The following is a 27,964-nucleotide window of genomic DNA, read 5'->3' as shown; positions in this document are numbered from 1 at the left end:
CCAGGCCTCACTGATGCAGGCTGCTGGGTAGGGCCTGGCAGCAATGCCTGGTCACCGTGGGCATGGCCTAACCCCGGCCTGGAGCTTGTGCAGTGGACACCAGCAGAACCGGCAGTCAAGGGCTGAGAGAGGAGGGGATCCAAGGAGACTCAGTCCAAAATGTCTGTCTCGAAGGGGACCAGGTGGTAATAAGACAGGTTGGTGACATAAGCTGCTGGGTCTTCGCCATCCTCCAGCTCTGAGGTAAACTCACCACCATTCTCAAATCTGAAATGGGAAGGACAGAAGTAAGGGGTTAGGCTAGCTCACTGCCCCCCACCCTGATGAAATGGATAAAGGGCAGAAGGTCGCTTGCAGGGGGGCACTTAGGGATCAATGTCAAACAGGACGGAGGGCTTTCCACGATGCTCTTCTCAGGGCACAGGCCATCGGACCAGTGGGCACAGCCTTTTCAATGCACGTTGAGGAAATGTGGACAAAACCATGATTACAAATTAGTTAGGTTAAATAGAGCCTATTTTAAAGACTGTTACAGCTCTGGTTTTTACTGCCTTAGAGACTGCTATCTATATTTATTAGTCAATTGTTATTGAGGCATTCATTCATTTACAGAGTGATAATTTTTCTCTATTTAGGGGCTATTCTTTGTCAAGCTCTGGGGACATGGCAGTGAACAGAACAGGCAGCCTGTCTTTGGCAACAGGAGCCTACCATGTGCAGGGCCCTGCAGACAACAGCAATGATGAGTGATAAAAGCCATCGTGGTCACAGGCTCACAATCTAACTGTATCCTCGGGTCACATGCACACATAAAGAAGGAGACTGGTAAGCAGGAGGAGCCCGCAGAGGTGCTGGGTGAGGGTAGTGACATCAGCAGAAGGAGGGCTCCCTTTAGAGCAGGGATCCCCAACACCAGGCCACAGACTGGTACTAGTCTGTTAGGAACCGGGCCGCACAGCAGGAGGCGGGTAGCAGGTGAGCCAGCAAAACTTCATCTGTATTTGTGGCTGCTCTCCAGTGCTGTCATCACCGCCCCAGCTCCACCTCATATCATCAGGCATTAAATTCTTACAGAAGCACCGGTCCCTGATGCCAAAAAGGTTGAGGACCGCTGCTCTAGAGGGAAGCCTTCATTTGAGGGGAGAGGAGGTACATGTATCCCAAATGTGAGATGACATAAATACTTTCTTCATACTGATTCCCCCATGAACTGAAACCATTTTCTCTCCCTGTCTAATCCAGACATGGCTTCCTAAACCAGAAAAACAATAAGACTCTAATCTTTAAAAAATGTGAAACACAGAAAAGCACAGGAAGCACATTCTCTCCAAGAAGGGATATTGAGATGCTACTTATGCTTTTTCAGAAAAATTTTCCTCAACTAAGAATCAGTCCAAGCACAGTAGGACCTGGCAGAGGAGGGCGAGGAAGCTCTTTCCTGGCTCTCACAGGAACGTGGGAAGGATGAGCCACAGTGCACACCCTGCGTCTGCACTGGTTCCTAGCGCTTGAAGGCGTCACTAACTAGCAGACCCTTATAGAAGCTCAACTATACCTGGAAAGCTTTGGAAGACTGGGATGAACACAAACTGACCAAACTACACAATAATAAGTGTCTGACCTGGCTACACTGGCTGGGGAGCTGAATGGGGGTTGCGGAGATGTGGGCCCTACCTTTTCACCAAGAGCACACAGTGCATTCAAGCCACTGCTGCTGTTACAGAAAAAAAATAAAAATAAAAAAAGAGCACATAATGCGGAATCATGCTAGCTTCAAACATGGGGCTCCAAGGGCAGCCACAGAGCTGGGTTTTCCTTCCACTCCATATTGAGGGGTGTACAGAGATGCAGGAGAAGGACTTAGGGCCCAGCTCCTCCTCCTCCTCATGGCCTGCCTGGGAGTGCAGGCTACTCTCAAAGAGAAAGAGATGGAGTTTAGCAGAAAAGTTAGTGTGGCCTGTGAGGCAGCGTGTCTCACAAAGGCAAGGCCACCTCTCAAGCTTTATTGTAAGATGGTATATCTCTTCCTTCAAATCAGCATTGCAATGAAACCAAAAGGGAACTCCTGGGCACAGGGAAATACTCAAGCCAGGAGAGAGACAGGGTCACCACAGCGAAGGCCAAGATGCAGCCCTGCTCAGCTTCCTACCCTCCTTTCACTTCCTGCCCTCATGTCAGATGACCCTGAGGGAAGGAGAACTGGGATGAATGCATCACCTCAGCCCTGGGCAGGCCTGGCAAACGCCTGGGCTCCTAACCTGAGGACAGATGAAGGCCACCTCAGTCTGGGGGAGAATTTCCTAGGAGCCTGGCAACTGCTCCAGCAGAGGCTCAGCTGTCTTACTGACTCAAATCTCCATCAGGCACACACACCCATTCCCGGAGTGCAGTGGGGTCTGGTCCTGGGTACTGAAACCTGCTCTCCCCAGGAGACAAGTGGGGGCTGCCTACTTGGCTCCATGGCACAAGTCCTAATGAGGAGGCTGGACAGCATTGAAATCATAGCCCTAGGGCCAAACGATCCCCCTGAAGCACCACTGACAACAGCTGTAGCCAGAAGGTAAAGCTTCCAGTTACTCAAATGCCATCTCTTCGTGACCTCCCATCCCCAGACACATCACCTGCCTGACAGCCCTGTGCAGTGTGAAAACAGACCGCTCCCAAGAGACAGATAGCAGCAGACTATCAACTTAGCTGTGCTGGCCTAGATTAGGTACCCAGCAAGCCCCAGGCAGAAATTCCCTCTAAGGGCTCCCCTGAGCCGCTTGGGGGCGGACATAATTCTTGTTGAGCTTTCCTAGGATAACAGGTTTCCCTTGCTCTCTCTCCCTGCTGGCCAAGTGTCCTGGAGCAGGTGGCCATACCCTGAAGCTGTCAACCCCGTCCACTCAAATATCCGAGATAGCTGGGAAAGTCATGTTACTCCCTGTGCTTCTCCTCAGCAAAACTCTTCACAACTGAACTTACTTCTAAAATCTGGCTTCATGCCAAGGTGCAGAAGGCCTCCAGGAACACTGCGGAGCCAGAGCTAGGACCCTGCAACAACTAGTGTTGAGGGAGGGTCTCCACCAAGACGAGTCCTAGCCAGACTCTCCTCCCATGAAGCTCTCCTTTCCAGCCATCCATTTGATATACATCAGCCCTGTACCCTGTGGTGCCGGCCCTGTATTAGCACAGAGCACCCATGAACTAATGTGCTCATCAGCGAAGGTAGGGCAGCCAAAGGCACCACTTCTTCTCTTCTTCCTTCTTAGGTCATGAACTAAAGTGCTATCAATATATACATACAGTGGGTACAATGCCGTGTGGTATTGGCAAGACATGTGTCACAGAACTGAGGGCCATCAGAGGAGGCTCAGGCTGCCTGCCAAAGCCCAGGCATATCCTAGGGCCATGCTTTGTCCTGCGGTGTCATAACCCAGGTGTGTATGTGTCTGTCCTAGCCCATTTTTCTTTTTGGCTGAGTGGATGGGCCGGGACCTGGGACACCAAGAGGCCCCTCCACCCCTGGGTTGTACTTCTCGTGTGTCCACAGGGAGACTGCGCATGCAGAGCTACCTCTGGGAGTTCCTGAGCCAAGCATTTCAAACTCCTTCTCTGAGGTCTTCACAACACCCGACCCTGTGATCATAAGGGTCCCAAAGGTTAAGAGAAGCTAGGAGAGGTTAAATTACTTCTGGACGCTCACAAAATCAGTAAGAGCCCTAGGCTTGACCTTGACAGTCAACAGAAGCCAAGTTGTGATGCCCTGTCAAACTGCTGCCCCATAATTCCCAAAGAGATGGCCAGAAGCATACTAAAGATAGAGGTGGCTGTCCTTTCCTAGAGCACTTGTCATGGTCAGAGTTGTTACCAGAAGAAGGGAGGAGAAAGAAGTGGTGTCTTTGGCTGCCCCACCTTTGCTAATCGGACACAGCCTCGCTCCCTTCAGACCGGGCCTACTGGGCCAGGCCCCAGCTACCTAGGAATCTGGAGAACCTTCAGCCCTGTGAAGTGAGGCCAATATGCAGGTGACACTTCTCCCCATCCCAGGAGGCCAGGCCGTATGAGCGAGGCTTGTGGCCCTGATACCCTCTTAGGGTCCAGCATGGAACAAACCCTGAACTAAAGCCTGGCAACTTTTCAATGGTCCCTCACAGCCAGCCACTTGGGCAAAGGAACTCTGTTCCCATAAGGTTTGTGAACCAAGGTCTCACTGTCCTCTAGAAAAGGCAAACTCTTTAAATAAATGTTCAAATATAGGCAGCATGGCTTGGCATTTCTGGCCACATCTACTTCCTGCCTATGAAGCTCTGTATGGCAGTGAACCCCAGTCTCTGGCACTAGCCAACAGCTCAGAGATCCCGTCTGTAAAACTATATTCAAATCAGCGTACTTACAAATGTTCTGTTGAATCCACACCCAGGTGTTGCTCTTTTCCGTTTGGTATACTGTGGTCAATAACAATAGTTTCTGTATTTGCTAAACAAAATCCATTGGACCTCATGATTTCTGAAAATAAAGCAATAAGGTAAACATTCAGGAAGGGTCAGGTTTTGAAGTCTGGGGCTCATACCAATCTCTGTACTACCCCCTCCACCTACTGCCGTCTCCACGACCCATTAAGAGAACACCCTGTGCCCCAGCGGCCTGATCTGGAGCTCTGCCACACAAATTCAGGGACTGATGCCAACCTCCACAGGAGCCACACCTGCTGACCCTATGCAAGCTAAGAGCCATCTCTCACCCCAAGAAAGAGGCTGGTTGTCTGAGCACCCTTCCCATACGTCCTTCCTCATGGGTTTAAAGCCGGGGCAGAAAAAACACTGAGCTTGCTCTTTCGGGTCCATCGCACACTGCTGGGGGTCTTCATATACGTTCCCCGATCTTTCTAAGCACTCACCTATGTCTGAGGTGGGATAACATCATCTACTACCCTGATGTTGGCATGAGGATCAAATGAGATCAGTGTGCATTTTAAACCAAATGTGTGACTTCATTTTTTTACTTTACATAATTCTGTATATAAATTGATTCTTTTGCCAACAAGTAAAATTTTGACAATTTAAAAAGGCCAACAAAGAAAACATCTTCACATGTCTATATTGGCTGTATGGTGTTAGCTTTTTGAGGATGCAGGTCGGGTATTTGTCATGTGCTAGAAGAGGTAGAAATGGGGAAGCCTGAGGGTGTGGCAGCTGAAATAGCACAGACTGGAGCTTGGACACTGTACCTTGGCCCAACAATGAGCTACACAATCTTGGGACTCAGTCATCTTCCCACTTAGAGCCTAATACAAGGAAACATGTAGCTCAAAATAGCCCTTCCTCTTTCCTGGCATGGCACAGAAAACAAGAGCATGCCTATTGCCTAGTCTCATTGGGTATCTGATGCTATTGATTGAGAGATCGTTTTACTTCTTTTTCCTTATATCTCATCATAATTTAGATTATTTTATTCCCATATATGGATTTGTTTTTTATAAGTGAAATTGTAACTCCATGTTTATTTTTAATCTTTATATTTGGTTCTCAGTTCTTTGAATTTCTCTCCACATGAAGATTTACTAAGGAAAATGTACAAATATGAAGAAAGAAAAATAGGAGATTTTCTCCTCGCTCCCACAGAATTTAAATGACTATTCATCAATCAGATCTGCCAGGTAATTGCTAAAATTTCCACCTGACTTTCTGGAGAAATGACAGCTCATTTCACTGGTTTTCTGCAACACCAGCTCAGTTAGTCACACTCCAAATGACATCGGCACAGCACCGTGCCCTCCCGGAGCCCACGTGCCTTCCTGTTTGAGAACCAGCATGGACAGCCTACAAGTTGTCAGAAGCAGCACTGAAAGCTAATGAAAAATAGGTGCTTGGAACCTCTAGGGTCAACTACATTTCTAGGTGCAAGAAGAGCAAAAAGATGTTTACCAAAGTCTGAGTGACTCTGAAGATGAATAAATCTTAACAAGAAAGATTAAGTTTCCTTCATCTTTCAATTTTAGACATATGGCAGCAGTAATAAAAGTAATAATAATAATAAAAAAGGAATCATTTTCTTTATTGCTTTCATTAACTATGACTCAAATCTGTCTCAGGAAACATATAAAACCTCAAAATGACCTCAGTACAGTCATCGGACAGTTCCCAGCCCCTTTCTCCCACCCCTTTGCCAAGAGAATTTGGTGGGGGGAACCCTACAAGTGACAACAAATGTTTGTGCCTCAAAACATTTCTGAACCATTATAAAGAGACACCTTGTATAGGAGCTTCCTATTCTTTCTTAAATGTGAAATTCAGAGCTCTACAAAGTAGAATCTTTATCAGTCTCTGAAAACAGATCTATAACAAATCACGCCTTGGTTGCCTATGCTAACTTTCGGCACAGAAATGTGCTTGAATTTTTTGCAAGGCCATCTGGGCTCTTGAGGAAACTCTAGTTCTGCTACTTATGCCTGGGGAGCAGGTTACTTCTTGCTCGGTTTCTTTGTCAGTAAAATAGGAACAACAGTATCCATCCCCAAAGGCACAGGTATAGATTAAAAGAGAGGGTATTTGTAAAGAATTTATCAAGTGTCTGGAGCTCGATAAATGGTCGTTATTACTATTGTTAATGTCTTCATATCTGTTGTGTTGTACAAATAAAAAGGAAATATTATGATTAAAGATAAATTACAGCATCTAAAGCCTATCTTCAAATATACTTAAAATATGAATTTTTTAGAAATCGATTTAGTACCTACAGCAAAAATCACTGGCCGATTTAATTATTTTAATCACATATATGATTAATTCCATGAAAGAGTTCATTTTCAAGCTACAATTTTTTGTATTCATAATTTTTTCACATGAAGTAGAATCCTGCTTTGGTATTTCTTCTTTTTAAAAATGTTTTATTTTGAACTAATTTGAGAATTACAGAAAAGTTGTAAAAACAATAAGAGTACTCACATAGTCCGCACTAGCTTCTAATGCTAACATTTTAGGCAACTATGGTACAATGATCAAATTTAAGAAATTAACTGAACGTCATCCTCACTTGAGTTTCACCAGCTTTTCTACTGATGTCCTTTTCTGTTTTCTGTTCCGGACCCAATCTAGGATCCCTGGTTGCATCAAGTTGTAGTCTTAGTTTCCTATGACCTCTGACAGTTAGTGCCTCGGTCTATTTTCACCTCTCATTACCACAACACTTTTGAAGAGGACTGATGAGTTATTTTACTGACTGTCTTTCAATTCGCCTGATGTTTCGTGACCTTTGACTAAGGTGGTGTATTCTGGGCAGGAGTCATGCTGGGTGATGCTGCGTTCTCCTCCGCACATCATATCCGAGGGCGTGTGATGTCAACAGGCCTTACTCCTGGGACATCAGCCTGGATCACTTGGGTAAAGAGGTTTCTGCCAGTTCCTCCAAAGTAAGGTTACTATCTTTCACTTGGTAGTTAAGAAATATCTTTGGGGAGATGCACTGAGACTCTGAAAATCCTGTTTCTCCTCAAACTTTTGCCCACTAATCTCAACATCTACTAATAGATCTTTTCTGTAACAATTACTTCTGTGGTGTTTGCCTCATGGTGATTTTTTTTTTCTTTTTTTAGCTACAGGCATGTTTTCATATGTCCCATATGCCATCAGTTCTTCAGTTCATTAATGGATATACTCCTTTTTTTCCAGCATTTAGTCTCAGCCCTTACAGCAGTCATACTGTAGCTTTCCTCCCTTTCAAATCCTCTCTCCCATTATATTTTCAAGGTACTCCAGCAACAGAACAAAACCGAAGGCAATGCCTTTTTATTAATCGGCTAACTGGGCTATCCCTGTACAGTGAAAATTAAGGTTGAAATTATACGGATAGCTGGTTAATAAAAAATGATTATAATTCATTTCCAAGCTCCCCAAACTTGAATAATCTGATTTCTGTGGCTGATATTTGATTAGTTCAACCCCCAGATTAAGGCTGAGGTTTATGTTTCCTTTAAGGCTGCACAGACACAGCCATGCTGCAAAAAGGTAAATTTAAGTTTCATTATAATGTTATAAGCATTTAGATTAACATGGGATGAAGAATATTTAAGATTGTATTGACCCAAACCATCACCTGAGAGACCAGTGCTCCCTGACTGTCCTTGCTATGGGCCCAGGATATCACTTAGTCGTCACACCAATAGCGCCTGGTGCCACCTAGTGGAGTCCCTGACTACTACACACTCTCAACATTTGAGAGAAGAGGCTGAGCATGCAGAGGCTGGATGCAAATCATGAGTGTGAAGAGAAGCCTCTGACAGCCAGAGAAGCCAGTGCCCTCCTAAATGCCACATCAGTGGCATGAAAAAGCATTAAGAATCTGTGGGGAGAGGAGGGATTGGGATGAGTCACGGCAGGTCCAGGCGTTTTCACAAGTGAATGGAATTTAGCAGGATAGGAGTGGATAGGCTTTGTATGAACAGAGAGGAGATGGATGGCTATAACACACGGAAAGCCCAGGTAGGAGGAGGCTAATAAGGGTCTGCAATGGAGGGTTCTATGGTGACAAAAACGGAAAGATAAAGTGAGCCAGACTCTGACATGCCTAGAAGGATGAGGGGAGAGAGGCTTTATTATGAGCTTAATTAAGGTTCTGAGAAAATTAAAGGGCCCAGAAAGTCAGCGTTCTGGGATGACCGATGTCAGTGCCAGGGTGTGTCCTGGGGAAAGGTGAGGCTGACAGAGAGAGATATGTGGATGCCCTCAGGGGTGCCAGTGCTCTCCAAATCCTGAGGCTCAGAGCCTAGGGATCCCCAGACCCAGCAACATCTTAAATATGGGACCAAGATAGAATGACATGGCCCGCCTACGTGTGGACTAGTTCTTCAAGGAGACATTGGTGCTACTGCAATAACGGTTTCATTAAAAAGTGTTTTTGAATTTACCATAGTTCGTTATCTGACTATATTTATTTCCTCACTCAGTGAATAATGAGAGCACATCTTACATCCCACGGGACCATCCCCTCATGCTTGCATGCCTACACACTAACTTATGTTGGAAAGTATTTGCTCAGATACGGTGAGGTCCAGCTAGTCCAGGAGCAAAGGAAAGGTTGGAAAGTTTCAAAGGGAGGATCCCCAGACTTAGTGCCCAGTGGATTTGGGCAGGAAGAAGAGGAAACCTGGAATCAGAGAATCTTAGCTCTGCAAGGGTGGGAGAGGAGCTCCCCCAGCCTGCCACCTTCTGCACGGACACCTCGGACAGGCTCCCTGACTTGAGGCTTTTGAAGACAGACCTGCAATAGATGTTTACAAATTCCAATGTTATGCAGCCCTATTTGTTGCAAAGTGTTCTGTGATAAGCCAAAATTGGCAGTATTCACTTCCACTCACTGCTACGTCCTGGAGTACAGCATGCTGCCCAGGTGACCTAGTTCTTGGCTGGCATAAGAATGTCAATATCCCTGCCTTCCTAGACCTGGATGCTGTGCCACTAGTCATGGATACAAGGCCTCACTGAGCCTCATGTTCAGTCCTCGCAAAAAGACATGGAGAACCTATTTCAAACCCCAGCATGGGGCTTTACAGTTACTCCTGTTAAACTTCATCTCTATTCTCGGCCCTTTAGGGTACACATAGTCATGCATTTCTCCAAGTCACTGATAAAACAGGACACTAAGACAGAGGGCTGGGAACGTTCCGGTTGTTGCACTCCAGATGTTACTCAGAGGCAACTCCCGCAGCTCGAGTCTGTCCTCCTCACACTCTGGGCCCAACCTAAAGCAACAGTCCAGTTCCTGCTACCAACACAGGCCCTGAAAGGATTGTGCTGCTCTTTGCGCTCCCATTTGCTCAAAACAAGAAAGCAAAACATAGACACCAGTTCTGAGACTCTTCCACTGTGTACTAAAGGACAGATGCTTGCCTCACCCCAGCTGACAGCATGCAAAATCCAACACGACTGACAATTAGTGTCCCAGAGGGCTCTCTGAGCCTACAAGACTAGGGTCCACAGATATCCAACAGGATAAATAAAGGCCATTTTCACTCTACTACAAAGGAAATTCTGGATACTAGGTGCCAGCTAAGGTGGGCTCCTGAACTTCCCTGTTCTTCTTTCTAGAATGCACAGGAAGCTACTGTGGGTAGATATCAAAAGAAGCAGAGAGACAAATCCATTCTGCTCACTCACAGTTATATCTAGAAGCACCTTTTCCATTCCAGGTCCCCAAAACTTGCCCACCCTGTCCACCACACCCAGCACACATTTAGAATTCTCACCCCTGCTGTGGCGCAGAACTCAACAAGGACACTTTTATACCAATGGCATCTTCCTAGTTTGTCCTTCTCTGTCTCCCCAACACCATAACCAATTTCTTCTTAGGAACCAGCTCTAGGCTCAGATCTCCTTTCATTTCCTGACCCTTTCTCCACCGGCTTCCGTCTGAGTCCTTCTCCTCCTTCCCTCCTCTTCTTTCCTTCCTCCTCCATTCAGAAATGGAGTGCTGGATACAGCCTTCCTCCTTCTCTCCTTCCTAGAGATCGAGATGTTCTGTAGGCTCTCAACCTTAGCTGAGCAGCATCTCCTCTTACACCTGCCTTCCCTCACCTTCCACCCATCAGACTCCTATAAGACCTCACTCAAATGCAACCTTTTAGGCCAAAACAAGTTGACTGCCTGTTGCCTGCAGAAGCCTAGTACCAGAGACCACCCGGGACAGAGCTCTTTTCCCTCCTGAATGCTCCTTAGCAGCCTTCACTAAAAGAGGGCTGCAAAAATAACAGTGTTCTAATGACATATACAATGCAGATCTTAGAAAGCTGCCAAAAGGGGTGAAGTCAGGCTCCCCTTTCCTTTCTACCTGACTCACAGATGAGCTGGCCAACAGCTCTGCTCAGCTGAGGATTTCCTCTTACTACTGCTGGCTTTGCTTGGTTAGTTAATTTATCAATGCTAGTGATATCTAAACTTGTGTGTCCCCTTTGTTCTTGGATGCCCTAAAACAAAGAATCAAATTCAATGCCGCATTATGTGAACAATCTTATTTTAGCAAGCTAGACTGTTGATTCCAGTAGTTTGCTTCAAATTGCTCGTTAATGTTTTCATCATTGTATTATTTCTTAAGTAAGTTATAATTTATATGCTAAATAACTCCCTTTGAAGTAGGGAGAGTGTATGTAAACTGTTAGAAAACAGCTTACATGAAGATGTGGTTAACAGACTCTCACCCACTATTATCAGCATTCTGGTGAACGGTCTTTCTGGATCCCAAGGGTGGGAGGTGTGTGTGCCCAACCATGCAGGCAATGCACTGGCAGGGTTTTGAGAAAACCACCGCTGTCCACAGCTGCACTTTCCCTCCTGGCCTTCCCTGTAGCTCTTACCTGATATTTTCACCGGACTTTGAAAGCTGGGTTGAATTTTATGTACATTGTCATTTTTTAACACCTGATCCAGAGGAGATCTTTCAAAGAAGGTGAGCACAACTTCTGACCTAGAATACTGGGAAGAAATATGTTCATTACTAAAAACTAATCCTCTGCAAAATGGCTCCATCTGATGCTAACGCTCCTGAGTTGTTCAGAGTGTCCACGGTACTGAGTACACCGAGAAAGCTATCACTGAGGTTTTATTTATTTATGGCCCCAGGTGGCTAAAATGCAAGGCCCCAGGGATAGGTAGGGTGCGCTTAATAGAAATAGCTAGTTTTTCTGAGTGCTTGGTTCCTGCCAGCTTTTTGCACACATCCGCCTTCACTTCTCAATAAACTGTGAGCATGCCCACCCTCCCCATCCAGAGAGGAGGAAACAGAAGCTTACAGCAACTAGGCGGTCTGCCTGACTCGAGACCAAGTTCTTAGCCACTATTGCACATGAAGCTTGCAAACTTCACTTAAAGGCCACCTGCCAGTGTTAATGCTGACATTCCCTTCAGCTCCCACAGGCCCTCTACTCAAACGCCCTCAGTAAGAACAGTGAGCTTCTACAGAGGCAAGAATGTGAAGACCACCATGGTGGAGGGACCGTGTCCCTTCCTACTCGGCACCTCCTTGGCCCCTCACTTCTACCTCTCCCCCAGGGAGAAAACAAAGCTGCTGGAGCCCACAGAAGTCTTTCTTTCCCTGGTTAAATTCGTCTACCTCCCCAAGCCTGATACTGCCAAGCACAGGGAGTAAGCAGGTCGGTTATCTAGAATCTGGCAGGATGTGTGGAAGCCTCCCACCTAGCCTGGCCCTGATGGCACTTACTTTACACGGCATGCTTATGATGGTCTTCAACAGCTTCTCCACCTCATTGAGCCTGGTCTCTATATCATGAGCATCCTTTATGGCGACCAGTCCTAGAATTGAGACAGAAATGCCTAAAGTCAGAAAAACAGACCAGGAAATGTTCTTCTAAATTAAATGCAGGCAGTAGGCATCCCATGATGAGAATGCCATCCCCCAGTGTCATCGTCCACCAAAGATGTCTGGGAATATCTGCTCAGCCTCACTCATGTATATACCTCTCTACTCTGAAACCCCTGCTCTATGTCTCATGTTAATTTTCAAAGACCAATGAGTTACATGTGTACTGGAGTGGACATTGCCCATTTAAAAGGAGAAGTCTGGCAGGCTGGGGACCATGGAATGAGGGGGGCAGACAGACATATGCCACAGAGAGACTATCCAAGACCCTTCTGAGCAGGATAGTCTGGTTCAATGCCATAAATGTCCTGGACTCAGCCAGCGTTCAGCCAGGGACCATTCAGCCCCTGCCAGTGTGGTAGCTATAGCCAGGGGAATTTGCCTAAGACCCACCCACTCCCAACAACACAAAGGAAAGATTCACTTTGCTGGCCACCATGACCTAATCACAGGACCCATATAAATGTAGCCCATATTTAGACGAGGCATTTAAATGCTGGGGTTGAAAGGGAAAAAAATCAGACCTCTACCCAGAGAAAAACAAAGTGGGCATGACTCATAGCACTCTTCAGGAATCTGTTTATCCTTGTTACAGTTACCAGAAATCCCAAGTGGCTGTTTAAAAGTGTAGTATTTTGTTTTTAAAATACTATAGCTTGCAGTATGGAGATTCGAGGTGTTTCTGTCTCCCCACGTGTAGTGCAGAACACAGATCTTTCCATTATAGTTTCTATACACTGGCTTCCTAGGGATGGGTAGAATTAGATTCCCTAAGAAACTGGCCTCTTCCCTGTACTTCCTATGACCTAGGATGGAAGTCCCTGTGAGCTGTGACCAAACCACAGGGGCTGAAATCACAGAACTATTATCAGTTACTGAGTCTAAGTTCTCCAGAAGTTCAGGTTTCATTTTGTTTTACAGAAAAAAAGGTAGTTCATTTTTTGAGGCAACTCATTGACTGAGAGTCTGCCTAAGTGATAAAATTAATTTCCTAAACTACATGATTGAAATAAAGAGGTCCTTGGACACCAGACATGGGGTGAGGGCATTTCTGAAAGTATGGGCTACAGCACGGGGATCCTCCAAACGTCACCTAGAGTCAAGGCCAGGAGTCATTCTCCTGACTTCCTAGGGCATCGGCCACTTTGGGTGCTGGTGTCCTTGCTTGTTCCTGCCTACGCTCCTCAGCCACACTGGCCCAGATGGCCAGCTGGCAGCTGTCCAGGGAACAGGACCCCCAGAGGCGGCAGGGTGGGCGGTGGCTTGCCCACTGGAAAACCCTGGGCCTCTATCACAGCCCATACACATACTTGAGCACACTGCCCAAGGTGTCACCACAAAAAGGGATCGGGCCACCTCCTCTTCCTCTTCCCCAGGTTGCCACCCCCACCACACCACCCTGCATGGTGGGGAAAGTAGGGAGGAGAAGGAAGAAAATACCAGAGTGCCAGATTCTCAGAATGCCTCTTCAGACTCTGAATTCCTTGCACAGAATTTCAAACACACACACATACACACACACATTGCACCAAAATGCTTTGATCTGCTTGCTACAGGGAATTCTACAGAAGGAAAGAAGGCCACTGCAAAATCCTCTGAGAAGCTGTTTTAAAGAGAGGACAATTATGTAAATCATCCCCACAAAATGCTTCATTATTCCAAGAGAAGCTAAGCTATTATTATATTTCAACTTTTATTACATCTAGAATACTAGCTTCAAATCGATCAAGTTTATGACATAGTAGTAGTATTTTATGTTCTGTGGTACATTTGTAGGAAGGTTAGCCTCTTGTATGGTGAGTACACACAGCAAATTTACACCAATTTTATAGGTTGTAAAGTATATTTTAATAATTTTAAATCAGTATAGAGGTTTATAATTCTTGTATCTTGCTTTAGTAATATGTTTTGTTGCATCTAAGATGTAAGTAATGTTCAACCCATGGCTGGGTTAATAATTTTCAGGGGTAAGATTCAGGTAAATACATTCTGCTCTATACTGATTTTTTAAGGTGGCCGGATTTAGTAACTAAATCACAGGATGCCTAGTTAAAGTTGAATTGTAGATAAACAATGAATAATGCAATAGGATGGATAGACTTCTAAAAAATTATTTATGTGGTGTTCTGCATTTTATCTGACAACCTTATCTTCTTGGTAACTCATTTTCTAGAATGAACTAGAGAAAGGCAAGAAGTATGTGGCCAGGCCTCTGGAAACAGTATTAAGTGTTTCAACTCAGTACATAGACCTACCCCGACCTGATCCCAGCCCGCCTGACTGGCCATGTACTCTGTGACTCCCCCACACCCTCACGCCCACCTCCAAGGGACAGGTTCATTCTACCCAAACACAACCCCTGACTCTCACACAGCACTGCTGCTGGAGGAACCACTCCTGCTGACCTTATCCCACCTCCAAGCTCCTGTATGAGAAGATCCCACCCATGCCCTCTGCTCTATGAAGCCTTCCCCACACTAGAGGTTGGGACTTGGTATGCCTCTCGGCTCCCAGGGAACGCTCTCCTGAGCTCTGCAGCATTCGCTACACTGCACCACAACAGCTCCTTCACTTACAAGTCTCCCCAAGCCCGCCCTGCAAACTTGAGGGGAAGACGTACTTTTGGTTCATCTCACTTTTATCAGCAACCAGCACAGGGCCTGACACATGCAGGGGATTCAATACCTGCTGGCTGCTTATTGACTCGATAAAGTTGCCTAAGAAAGGACAGAAGTATTACTTATCTCCTGTGAGTATGCTCCATCTTGCTCGTGGGGTGGTAATTTAGTTAACACTTCTCCACATCATACTCAGCCAGACGCCAGCCAGAACCAACTGGCCAGCCAGCGCCAGGTCATGGGCATCCCAGGAGAGCTGCCCAAGGAGGGCAAGGTGGCATTAAGTATACCAAGCCATGGACCATCCTGGTATGATTTTATTTGCGGAAGCATGCAGAACCATATTGCTTCTTTTTTCCCCGTCTTTCTGTTTCTGAATGGAAGTCAAATGGTACTCCTTGCGAATGGAATCATGCTTCAAAACAAAGGGAGGCTGAAGAAATTTAATGGGGGAAAAAAGATGCCAGAATCCCTCTATGCTAGAAATGACAAATGATTATTGTTTAAGCTCTGGGCTTTTAGCTGGGGACAATTTTTTTTTTTTTTTAATTGTTTACTCCCCCATCATGGCTTCCCGGGTAACGGTGACATTGGCAATCTGGATCAGCTTTCTTGAGGTGCTGTCCTCCTTTCTCTGAGGAAATTTACCTGTGCGAATGACAATGAGCACTGGCCTATCTGCCAGGAGGAGCCTCAGCTGATTAAAAGTGGATTTATGAAGTGATAGATTCAGATGAACTTACTGAAACCCACCTAACAGCAGCAGACCTGGGCTAACTGATGCTGCGTCACCAGCACCAGAGCTGGGAGCACAGCGGTGAGGAGCTGGCCCATAGTGGTTGCCTTGTTCTAGCAGAGCCCCAGATGAGGACGTGAAGAGGTCACCACTGTCCAAATGGCTTCCGACAGCCTGGTCCTCTTAAAACTCCAATGTTCACATCTCTGTCCTCTTCTGGGCCCAGGAAACCACCTACTTTGTTTTAAGTATTTCCCATCAAATGATGGGCACGTTAAATGTGTTAGAAAAATATTTTTAAAAGGCAAACAATCCCAAAACTACTCTCTAGGGCCACAGTTTAGAAATAAAATAAATCTTCATTTTTAAATTTTGAATTGTTTCATGATCACTGGGGTTCCTTCCTTCAGGTTTCTCAATTTCGCAATTGGTGGAAACACCCCAAATTATTTTAAATTCTAAAATGATACAGTGCTGAAAGGTAAAGTTGTGAGAAGGACCCATATTTGAGACATTGAACTATTTTTCAAGAACAGATAAGAACTATGAATCCACTAAGTACTGCTACTCCAAACTAATTATGGACATTTGGGTTGCTTTCTAGCTTATCTGTTGTATTTTTATCCTATTTTTTCCTTTCTGAACCAATAGATTTAGCTTTTAATGGCTGGTACAGCCTTTTTCAAATATCAATTGTTTACAGTAAATAATTTTAAACTTTATTTTCAAAATATGCTTAAATATAATAATTTAGTATTATCCAAAATTTTGTATATGTTCCAAGTATTATCGATGAAATGAGGATTTTATGGGAATCTTGTTTAACTCAGTTTTACTATCCGAGATTGTAATAATAAATACTGCAGGTGGGAAAATGGTTGTGAATTTGCACAGTTGAGCAGAGAAATGCAAACCTCTTGGTTATGAGACTGTCATTCCAGGAATGGTCAGCAGGGAGTGATAACACTCTATGGAAAACACAAGATTTATCCCAGTGAAGACACAGGAAGGAGCAATCCTCTACCAGCCACATTTAACTTCCATTAGGAAGAAGTTGTCTCAGTAGATTTCATAGCTAATGGAAAATTGTCCAATTTCTTATAAAAGCATAATCACTAATGTAATCTCAATTTTTAAGATTTCATTATACACAATTTATGATGTGAAATTTTTATCCAGATTTAGCCCGAATCAGTTAAAAATTTGAAACTGAAAGGTAACACAATTATACGTAAATTTCAGTGTGCCAATTTTATATACATTTGAGGGCTAAAATCAGCCTAAAGCAGCCAGGGTGCCCGTTCCTTCTAAACTTGTTTAGCCTTGAAAATTGAGAATGCAGGTGTGTTTCTGTCAGTTTCGGGGTTAGCTTCTTTATGTAAACACAAACACCTGATTTATTCTTAGAAACGAAACTGAACATGCTGATATCAGCACAAAGATCCATCGGTGAGAGCAAACATAAACAAACCAGTTTCCTCATATCAGAAACCTGGGTTCAAAGTCTCACTTTTTCAGGTTTGCACAGAACACCTCTGGGCATTGTCTCAGGCTTCCTCCAAGAGGACACTGGAGATCTGAACTTAACCTGAGTGCCTTAATTCTAGAAATAAAGACAAGCGGCTTCTTGGGTTAATTGGAAGGAAGACCATTCTTTCCAAAGTACATGAAAGACTGCGTGTCCATTACCCAAATAACACAAAAGGAGACCGCACAATAGAGCCCCAGAGTAATTTTCTATAAAGTGGACTTTCAAATCGAGTCAAATAATAAGTTACATTTACAGAATTCCTTTTCTATTTCACAAATGTGTCCATCGACACACTGTACAAAGAAGCAGACCACGTGGGTGAGGCAAAGAATGCAGTATTATCTGCATGAGATATATATTCTTTGAAGCAGGTGTCTCCAACCCCTGGGCCTCAGACCCACAAAGGTCCTGGGCCTGCAGGGCCACAGGGCGGGAGGTGAGTGGCGAGAAAGCCAGTGAAGCTTCATCTGTATTTGCAGCCGCTCCCCAGCTCTAGAGTCACCGCCTCAGCTCCACCTCAGATCATCAGGCATTAGATTCCCATAGGAGCACCGGTAACTGGTGCCAAAATGGTTGAGGACCACTGCTTTAATGGTTGAGTGTAATACAAATTTTGGAAACAAAAATACTTTAAATTTTCTAGGAAATCTTTTTAGGCATATTTCCTAAGTATGTATTTTCTGAAAAGGTAGCCAACATTCAAGTAATGGAGAGTAAGACATGATGAGCTAGAGAACATAACGGAGTTGGTTAATCTTTGCATATTTAAGCATCCCAAGGAAGTCTCTGGAAACCTGAGGCCACTCTACTCTGCATCTCCTGTGCTGCCATCTACAAGTTATCATGCAGCATTTGTGAAAGAATAAGAAACCTGTCTACCCTCGCTCCCACCTGCTACACAGAAAGTGGTGTCTGGTTCACCCTTCGCACAATCACTGCCCTGGCTCAGTGATGCTCGCACCTGACTGTAAGGGTTTAGAACGCTGATTGACATTAAGTTCTCCTTCCCATCTTTCCAAGAATGAAAAGCAGGGCAGAGACAGTAGGAATAGAAGGAACAGGCAGAGACAAAACACTTTCTAGGGCCCAAAAAGGGGTTGAGAGATGTTCTTTTTTCCTTTGCTTTTTCCTACACATGTGAGATGCTCCCTTGAGTGAATGTTATTTTATCACTTGAGAAAATAAGTGTTTGACTTAAAAGTATTGATCCTCATTGTTCTTCTCTTAATTCCTCCTTCTCTAGACCTCTTCATTATTCTTCCACTAAAAGAAGAATTCTCTTACCAAACTTTACACTTACATGTTTAAGAAGCCATTCAGTTAGCCAGTCTGTCTTAAAATGTCAAAGTATTTAGGGAACACCTTCCCATTCTAGGCTCTCAAAAGAGGAAGCACTTATCACCCACTCATGCCAAAGACTGCCTGTGCCTCTGCTCCATGCCAGGTACCCTACCCGGCATGGGAGGTACTGGGGACAACAAGCTGGGCAGGATCCCTGCCTTCCCAATGCTTTCATGTTAGCCAGGAGGATGGATGTGAGGTGAACATTGGCCAGAGTGAGTGGGATGTCACTAGCGAGGATAGGAAGTCTCACAGTAGGGGATCTGCCTTTCCAGAGCAGGAGGCCCGAAGGGTGAGCAAGAGCAGGAGCAGAACAGGGCATGGGATCAGGAAATGTGGAGGTCCTAAGGAGCCCGGAAGGTAAAACAGGGATGGGGAGGGCTGAGACAAGCAGAGCCTTACAAACCACATGAAGGGGTTTGCCTATGACAAAGGGCAGCCTGCCACGCAGGCTCCGGCCACCAGAACTAGGCCCAGATGGAAACTGGTAATACGCACAACAGCCCTGGGTATTCCATAGTAATTTGTCCCTTGTGAAACTGCCCCCTGGAGCAGAGTCCCTGGGCCTGAGCCACAATAAGCACCAAATCTTAGTCTCTGGCCCAGCAAAGCCACAGGCCTGGTCTGCAGGGGCCCCATTGAGATGATAGAGGGGACCCCTTTGCAGGCTCTTTCTTTAGGCCAGACAGGAGGACAGAGGGCCACACCTGGAGAGGGTGCTGTCAGGAGCAGTGGGCAGGGAAATGGTGCCCGCATTCGCTGTCTGGATGATTTTCGCTGAGGACACACTGTGTCAGATAGCAAAGGGCAAAAGCTCCAGGGTCACATGTTCCTAAGTCTAAAGCCAACTGATCAGTGTCTGGCATGGTGCTGTATGCTCTGTGGATGTCACAACAACCCCACCATGCCAGTATCATTGCTGACTTTTTATCAATCATGAACCCAGGGCTTGAGGGAATAAGCAGGTTGCCTGAAGTCTCTAGGCAAGTGGCAGGTTATACAGCCAAAATCTGAAACCCCGCCTGTCTGGTTCCAAAGCCAGTACTTTTAGCCACTTTGCCTGAACCCCTCCCACCATGACCTTGTGTCCGCAGGTAAGACATCTAATCTTGCAGGAGCCTCAATTTTCTCACTAGGCAAACAGGGCAGGTTTCTGGTGGGATTAAAGACACAGTACGTAAAAGTTTTAATTACATGTTCATTCCTTCCCTCCTCCCTCTGTTCAACTGATGCTCAGTGTGTTTTTCCCACTGATTCTAAGTTACATATCAGCAAAGGATGATTAAGGTGTTTTGTTCTCAAAACAAACATGAAGTAAAACTTGCCAGTGTAAGTGAGGAAAAGAGCTCTGTGGTTGTGTCCACTGTCATGACTCAGTTTAGGGGATAAGGTAAGGAGGAGGATGGATTGAAGGTGTCTGTTTGGAGAGTAACATCCCAGCATGTAAGTGTGTGCTCCCACATGACACTGGCATTTCAGGGAGGCCACAGCTGGACCAGAAAAGAATGGAGAGCAGACCCTTTGCCTCTGCTTCCTCCTTGTCCCCCCAACAAGGACGAGATCAGATCAAAGGGTCCTGGGGGGCTTCTTGGGCCTGTCCTGAGATAAGGAGATAACTTTTTTAACGGTGACAACCAATAGTGGCCAGTGGATGCCTACCATCACCCAAGAAAGTAAAAGTGAACAAAAATACCAATTAAAAAAAGAATTTCAGTGGGATGTGAATGCCAACCACTCACTGATAACGACGATGTATTGTCCTATTTACTCTCTCCACTGCCCAGAACCCAGGACTTCCTAGGACGCCCACCCAGAGGAGGCCATGGCCTGGGGCATTTGTTAGTGATACCATGAGGAGTAAAATGCATATTGGGTTCATAATTCACTATGAGCTTCTTCTCAGCCTCTCGAATCCCCCGCGCATTATGCAACTCCAAGCTGAGCTTTATCCACACGTGGCAAAATGATCAAATACCTAACCTTCTATTAGCTTTGTGTGGCACAATCACCTTAAACTGGCACTTGAATCTTTCCTTACCTTGACTGTTCATAGTGCAGAAATAATTTTCACCTTTTGGAAAAGTATTTACAAAAACAGAGAGCAGAGAAACATGAGCCGTAGACTTGTTTTAAAAAGGAAAGGGAACCCATTTTCCTGGGGGCCAGCCTGAGGGTGGCCCAGGATGCTACCCATGGGTGCATGGTGCTGTCTGATCTAGAAGCAGAACCAAGTTTCCCCTTTGAAATTTGTTGGAAAGTACCATGACCTAGATGCTTGCTACTGAACCACCTATGTATACTTCTGGTTGGCTCCTTCTCTAGCTGAGAGATTAGCTCAGGTCACCTGTGGCCCTTGGCACAATCTGAAATCTGATGGGATGAGATCACAGGACTACAAACCAAACTCAGCCATGTGACCACTTATAGAGAAAGGAAAAGATACTAGGAGCACGGGGGCAAGGAAGCCACAATGAAGTCTAGGCAGCAAGAGGATTTGAGAAAGAGAGATAAAACAGAAGAGGAGAGAGAAAGCAGGCTACATGGATGGTTCTGCACCTGACTGGCATGGCAGAGCATGCTGCCCATGCTGCCCTGGGGGCCTGGGAAAAGCACCCAGTCCAGGAGCCCTATATGTGGAAGAGATTCGAAATAGGTCTGTCGATAAGAAAGGATACCTCAAATCTCCCAGAGAAATAAAAACTGCCCCTGTTAGGAGGGGCAGGATACCCTAAGGTGAAACTATGCATGATGGTGGGGGCTGTGTCAAAAATGAGGGGCAGGCCCACCTAAGCACCCATCAAGTTGGGCAGGGATTGGGCTTTGCGTCCCTGATCTGCTCCCAAAGACCCATGTGGCTTCCACACTTTCTTCAGCCACTTTCACTAAGAAAGTAAACTTGGTGGCTCTGCAGTTTGCCCCTGTGTCAGGACCCCTGCTGGTTTAGAGGTAGCACAGAGCTTCTTCCAACTTCTGTCCCTGTGAGAATAAGTGACCAGGCTCAGGGCCTGGGAGCAAAGTACATGCCTTGCTAGAGCTGTCAGAGCTGTGGGAGTCTAGTGGGCGTATCTATGTCCATGCCTTCCTGGTATTAGCCTGGATGCCTTCACTTCCATTCCTCAGTTCTCAAATCTAAGAATAGACAGTCTACAAGAGCTCAGGGAGATTAATGTCCTCGGTGATACAGGTGAGCACAGGTGTGTGCACTAGCGCCACACATGCTCTCAATAGCAGGTCTTATTTGGAGAAAATACTAAACTACTACATTCAAAACTGGACCCCTATACCAGCATCTCCTGCAGGCTTGCCATCTCAGTGAATGACAATTATACTTCTCAGGCTTAAAGCTCTGCTGTCGGCCCTGATACTCCTTTACAGCCCACATCTGGTCAGTGCTGTGCCTCTCCCTTCCAGACATATCAATGCTTGACCACTTCTCAGACCTACTCTGCTATGCCTGGCACAACAGCAGTTCTCCCCAGTCTCCCAACCTTTCTCAGCACAGCAGCTGGAGTGCATGTCAGATTAAGTCATTCCTTCGCTCAAAAACTCCATTTCTGAATAGAAGCCCAAATGTGAGCATGATCTACCCACTCCCTGCCTCCCTGAACTCCTATGACGCTCTGCCTCTTTCTCTCCACTTAGCCACAATGGCCTCCTCATTACTCAAAGCCACCAGGCACATGCAGGCCTCAGGGCTTTAGCACGTGTTCTTGCCCATGCCTGGAATGCTTTTCCCTCCCCAGGTATTGACCTGGATTGCTCCATCCATTCCTTTGGGTCTCTACTCAAAGCTCACTTTCTTTGAGACCTTCTCAATCACCCTACCTGAAAGTTAATCCCTCCCCTTCCAAGTCATAGCCCCTTTCCTTGCCTACTTTTCCTTCTTAACATTTACCACTAACATATATTTTTTTTCCACTTACCTTGTTTTTTACTGGATTTCTCCCATAATATATGAATCATGACGGTGGGGAACTTTTTGTCTATTTTGTTCACTGCTGTGTCCCTAGCACCTAGGATGATGCCTGGCATATGGTAGGCATTCAGCAGATTCTTGCTGAATAAATGAATGAATATAAACCAAAATGGTAATTCTATAGTAATCAGGAATCAAAGATCACCTGACTACTTTGGAAATAGAATCTGTTGCAGCAGTGGTGACCAGGTCAGCTCAGACTTCAAAAGGCCTAAAATAAGTGCTATACAAAAGGATCAAAATAATCTAAGAGTCCCAAACAATGGGGAAATTCTGCATGTTTATGTTTTAAAATGTAAACCTTGCCAAATGTGAGAGATGTAATAGGCAGAAGACCTTGGTCTCGCGTCAGGAAACAACGAACCACATTAAGTATTGCATACAGGGGATTTCAGTTACAGACTCAGCATCACTGGTGTCGGAGTGAGGAAAAAGTAAAAAGAGACACCTTGGTCACCCAGAGCTAATAGCCAACAGGAAGCATCCATCTTTGTCCCTTCAAGCTAGGGCACAAGAAAGGGGTGGCTACTTCAGACTCAGATGAAGAAGAGGGTAAGTCAAGAGACCAAGATTCCAAGGAGAAAGGATGGAGAACAGAAGCAGGACAAGTCCTGAGGTCAGCCTCGCCTTAACAGAAAACCAGGAAGGTAAGCAGGTGAGCACTGTGCCTCAACCCCATGCAGCGGTTTGAGTATCTCTGCACATGTGTCACCATGCAGCATACAAGGCCCACTGACAATTGTCTAAGCCTAACATCACAGTGTACGTGCAAAAGGGAGAAAAAGCACCTTCTCTCCCCTCTGCAAAATAAATATTTCCCCCATTACAATACTTGAGGGATTAATAGAAAGTGCCCTGCATCCCTTCAATTGTGTGCAGATTCAAAGTAAGTAGGGGTCAAGGCTTTCACACCCTGAGGGTGTTCAATTGTGCATTTATAAGAGCTCCCAGCATGCTGCCAACAAGAGCTCTGAAACCCAGATTTCCTCACAAAGCCTTTTAATGAAACTAGAGAACACAAAACTAACCCAGACAATAAATATTTCAATAAATTTAAACCAAGGAAATCTGATGGGAAATTATACTGAAAAAAATTGGTGTTTCCAATACAACACACACACATCTCGTTGCCTTTTGTATTGTTTGTATATCCAATCTTTCTATGCAAATAATAAACCTGCATGGAAATAAAGTGGACTCTTCTTTTGCATTACTGTGATGTATTTTACTAGCAAATGATCTTCCTTTCCTGAGAAAGGAAAAGGACTTTCCTTGGATTATGTTAACAAAACTCAGGTAGTGGGGGTGGGGAGGGACCAGCTTACCTCCATGCAGAGAATCGAGGCCTAGAATGGAGAATTAAGGTCACATCTCCTCTGGTACCAGGCCTCCATTTCCCCTCCAGGAAGGGCTGAGCCTGCCCCTGAAGTCCAGCCAAAGGTCTCAACAGTTCCATCGTGGGCCATTTATAAAGTCCCTTACACCCAGCTACTGGTCCTTATCTTCACCATCCCTGCTGCCTAGTTCGAATTTTTCTCCTTTTTAGATAATTGAAAGCAGCTATCATATCCCTTCTGAGTCTTTTCTCCCAAGTGATCACTTTCTTCCTAAACCTTTCTTCACTTGAGGTGGTCCACACTTTAGAGGTACTCTCTGTGTGTCTACACCTCAGAAACCCAGAACTGACCTAGCATGAATCAAATGAGCACAGAAGCAACAGAGCCAGGGGCATGTGCAAGGTGAGTCAAGTGCCTCACAATCACCTCTGTTCTGCTCCAAGAAATACTTTTCTCTTCTGAGTCTCAAGGTGGCTAAGGCCATACCCTTCCTCCCTACCCACCATCTACAAGTCTCACCAGAAGCAGCTGATGCTGAGGGGAGCAACAAGCATTGACAGAGGGCTTACTAGTACTAGACGCTCTACTCTGCATTTTAATCCTCACATACACAAAAAGTAGGCAATAGGTACTTCGTTACAGGGGAGGAGCCAAATAGTGTACCCGGGGTAACAGCTGAGTTGAACCACCTAACCAGAGTGAGTGAGGCCTAGAGGGCAGAAGGGAAGTCAGGCGCACAGATAGCTCTAAGGGCCTCCCATTTCTTTGTAGCCCCTGAGGGCTCCAATTTGTTTACGGCCTGCCTTGTTTCAGAAAGGATGTAAGTCATTGAATGATCTGCTGTTCCTTCAATTAAGCTTTCCTGACTTGGGCATTCATTTGCCAAATTTAAAAAAATATATAATAACATATACATCCAGATAGCAAATCCAAAGAACACTGCTGCCATACTTGAAATAATACTAAACTTATCTCCAGGATGGGTACAGCTGTGAGAATCTGGGAAGCAAAGAGAAGCCTGAAAGGCAGGCTATCTCACTTACGGCTTTCAAATTTGCTGGCTTTGGGAGCCTTTCCAAACGATGTGCCTGCCAGAGGATGTGTCATGGGAACTGAGCTAATGATCCAAATAATTCACAGTCTAGGGTGGGGGGCTATCACCAGGGGTAGGTAGAAGTTAAGATCTCAGGCAGAACTGCAGCTAAGGAGACTTGTTTTAGCTCACCGTGAACTTCAGTAAATGCCCCCAAAGGAGTCACTAGGTCTCTGCTTAGAGAACTGCAGAAAGGAAGGCTTCTGAGTAATGTGTCACCAAGATGCAGGGGTCACACAATGGAAACAAGGGAAGGGGGGCTTCATAGAAGCCCTACAGACTTCCCTGGCCCCTTCTCTCCCCTCTGCAACCCTTCTCATCTCAACTTTAGCCTCTCCTGGACCTTCTTCCCTCTTCCAACCTCCTCTCTGCTTGGCCCCCAAAGGCCAGTCCTGGGGTGGGCGTCGGCCAGGCAGTAGAAAATAGGAAGCCACATCAGTTCTCTGAAAACTCGAGTCCCCAGAAGTTAGGACGAGTCACAAGGCCGGGAAGGAGGCCACCACAGTTAATCAAACCCGAATGTGGATCCACCCCTGGGCTGGAAACCGAAGTTTTCCCCTGCAGCTGCCCATGGGGCGGCCCCTCCCAAGGAGTGACAGAAGGCTGCGTGGCACCTCGCACTCAGCCTCCTCTGTCACTACAGAAAAGGCGCGGCCCTTCCCAAGGGAGGACTCTGAGGGGGAGCTGCCAGACAGGACATGAAGCCCAACTGGACACTGTCGTAAACTCTTCATAAACATTTCTCTTGCCCCCTACTACCCCTGTCTGGGCGAGCCAGAGGGTTGCAGCCAACCCTCCCGAGTGTGGGGAGGAAGGCGGCCGCCACTCCGGAGCACGGGCTGAGGCTGAGTGTCCTGGGAGCCACCCCGACACTGGCCGCTGCACTGATACTGGTCGGTGACTCGCTCTCGGAGATGGTCAGGGCACCCCTTCTGCTGAACTCGGCTGGGAAGGCCTCCGGGCTCCACAGGCCCACTCCCTGGCCTCTGACCACAGGCGCCTAGGGCGCCCTTCATTTGGGGGCGGAGGCTCGAAGTGTCCCTTGTCCACAGCGGTGACGGAGGGAAAAGCCGCAATATCGGTTTAAGTAACTTCCCTCTGCCTTTTCCTCCTCCCTTTACTGCACTTTATAACGACCCTACAACCACGTTTACCCCAACCCCCGCCCCCATCCGAGGCGGCCCCCGCCCCGCCCGGGTGTCTACGGCCCCCGCACCTTGGCGCAGGGGCGCGCGCGCCAGCTCCGGCCGGTCCTCAGGGAAGGCGTCGCGGAGGCGCTGCCACAGGCGGCCCAGGTCGGCGAAGCTGCGGTGCAGGTAAAGCACGCTGCGGTCCGACCACTCGGTGCGGATCTCGAAGAACTCCTCCTCGTCGCCGCGCCGGCTGACGAGGAGCCTGCGGATGCCGTTCACCCAGCAGCCGCGCACGAACATGTTCACGAGCGAGGTGCCCTCAAACACCGCCGAGGCCATGCCGCGGGCCGCGCATGCCCCCGCCGCCGGGGCGCCCTCGGGCCCCGCCGCCCGCCCGCAGGAGGCGCGTCCGCGCCGGCCCGGGCCGGGGTCTGCCTGGTGTCAGCCTGGGAACGGGGTCCGTCGGCGGTCCGTCCGGGGTCCGCCCCCCACCTCCGCGCACTCCCGAAACAGCGCAGCTAGAGTCTGTCGGGCCGGCAGAGCTGCGGCTTTATAAGGCACTTCCCTCCGCGGGCGGCGCGGTCGTCGACGTCGAGGCCGCGGCAGGTCCGCCTTCCTCCGCCTCCGGGTGAGGACGCGCCGCGGGACGCGCGCGGAGGGGTGGCCCGCCGCCCACACCCCGCTCACCCCCCCCCCACCCCGCGCCGCCCTCCCGGAGCCCGCGCGGCTGGGGCCTCGGGGACCCCGGGCCGCGGGGCGCGGGGCCGAAACCCGAGCGCTCGGCCCCGCCCCCGCCCCCGCCGCTTCCTTCCCCCGCGGTCCCGGATCCGCCGGCCGGTGACTGGACGAGAAACTGGGAGAGGAGGGCGTGGCGGGCCTACGCTCAGGGGTGCCCGGGGGAGACTTTTTTTCTCTTTCTGCTTCTCGATCCTCGGCCACTCTCCGGCCCGGGGTCTCTGCGACGCGGGTGGGACAGCACGGGTCCGCCCCCCACCTGGGGGCCGGGGCTGAGCTGAGCGCGGAGGGAGGCAGCGGGGCACACCGCGCACCCGGGACCCCTGCGCCGGCCTTTGGGACAGTTTGCCTCGTCCTCATTTCCGCGTCTCCAGCCACCCAGCCACCCAGGGAGCCGGCGCCCCGCGTCCTCTCCCCGCCCGGCATCCCCGCGCGCATTCCAGGCGTTCCACAGCCCGGCCAACGGCTGGACGCTGGCTGCAGACCGACCGGGACGCGGCCGGAAAGACACACGAGAGGGCAGGCCCCAGCAAGGGAAGGGGCGGCCCCTTAGACTTGGCCAGCAGCCAAGGGGGCGCCCTCCAAGAGGGGAGGAGACCCCTCTGCTAGACGTGCGACAAACAGTGGTGGGGAAGAGTGTTCCCGAGTGAGAAAGAGGGATTTCGGAAGTCAACCCGGGGAAACTGCCCACATTGAGAGAAAACTGGGATTCACAGCAGCTGGGATTAACAATTTCCGGTTCCTTAGGCTGTTCCTAACTGGAAAACAATGAGAAGTGATAGTTTAAGAATTGGAAGTTGGTTCCAGAAGTGTCACATAGCCCTAGGCAGGAGTGAAAGAGCCAGGGCAAGGCCCTACAGCGCTTTGCAGCGTTTTAGAGACTCAAAAGCCCAACTAGGACTGAGGGCAGGTCACTTGATTCAATCCAGACCGAGATGCTCAACCCCGCCCCTACTTGCCCACACACATCACCACTGCCAGGTTTTATTCAGACTTGCGGATATTATATCTTCGAAGTTCACCATCTAGGTACATCTTTATAGCTTTCTGTGTTGATTATCTCCCCATTGGCCCTGTGAAAAATCTTCCAAGCCCTGGTGCCTGGCAGACAAT

The 27,964-nt window shown here is 47.4% G+C and overlaps 1 protein-coding gene across 1 annotated transcript; it reads right to left on the bottom strand.

The window, feature by feature from the left end:
* PXDC1 (PX domain containing 1) lies at positions 1–26,792 on the bottom strand. The gene is made up of 5 exons (XM_016166684.2): positions 26,200–26,792; positions 12,193–12,284; positions 11,330–11,447; positions 4,380–4,491; positions 1–267 (listed from the first exon to the last, which is right to left on the bottom strand). Exons 1-5 carry the CDS (start codon positions 26,453–26,455, stop codon positions 150–152), a joined length of 696 nt encoding a protein of 231 aa, XP_016022170.2. The 5' UTR covers positions 26,456–26,792; the 3' UTR covers positions 1–149.
* Positions 26,793–27,964: the final 1,172 nt, after the last annotated feature.

The sequence above is a fragment of the Rousettus aegyptiacus genome, unplaced genomic scaffold (genome assembly GCF_014176215.1).
Source record: "Rousettus aegyptiacus isolate mRouAeg1 unplaced genomic scaffold, mRouAeg1.p scaffold_m13_p_1, whole genome shotgun sequence".
Classification (NCBI taxonomy): domain Eukaryota; kingdom Metazoa; phylum Chordata; class Mammalia; order Chiroptera; family Pteropodidae; genus Rousettus; species Rousettus aegyptiacus.
Note: the sequence above shows the minus strand (reverse complement) of the source record. Positions and strands in the feature narration are given on the sequence as shown.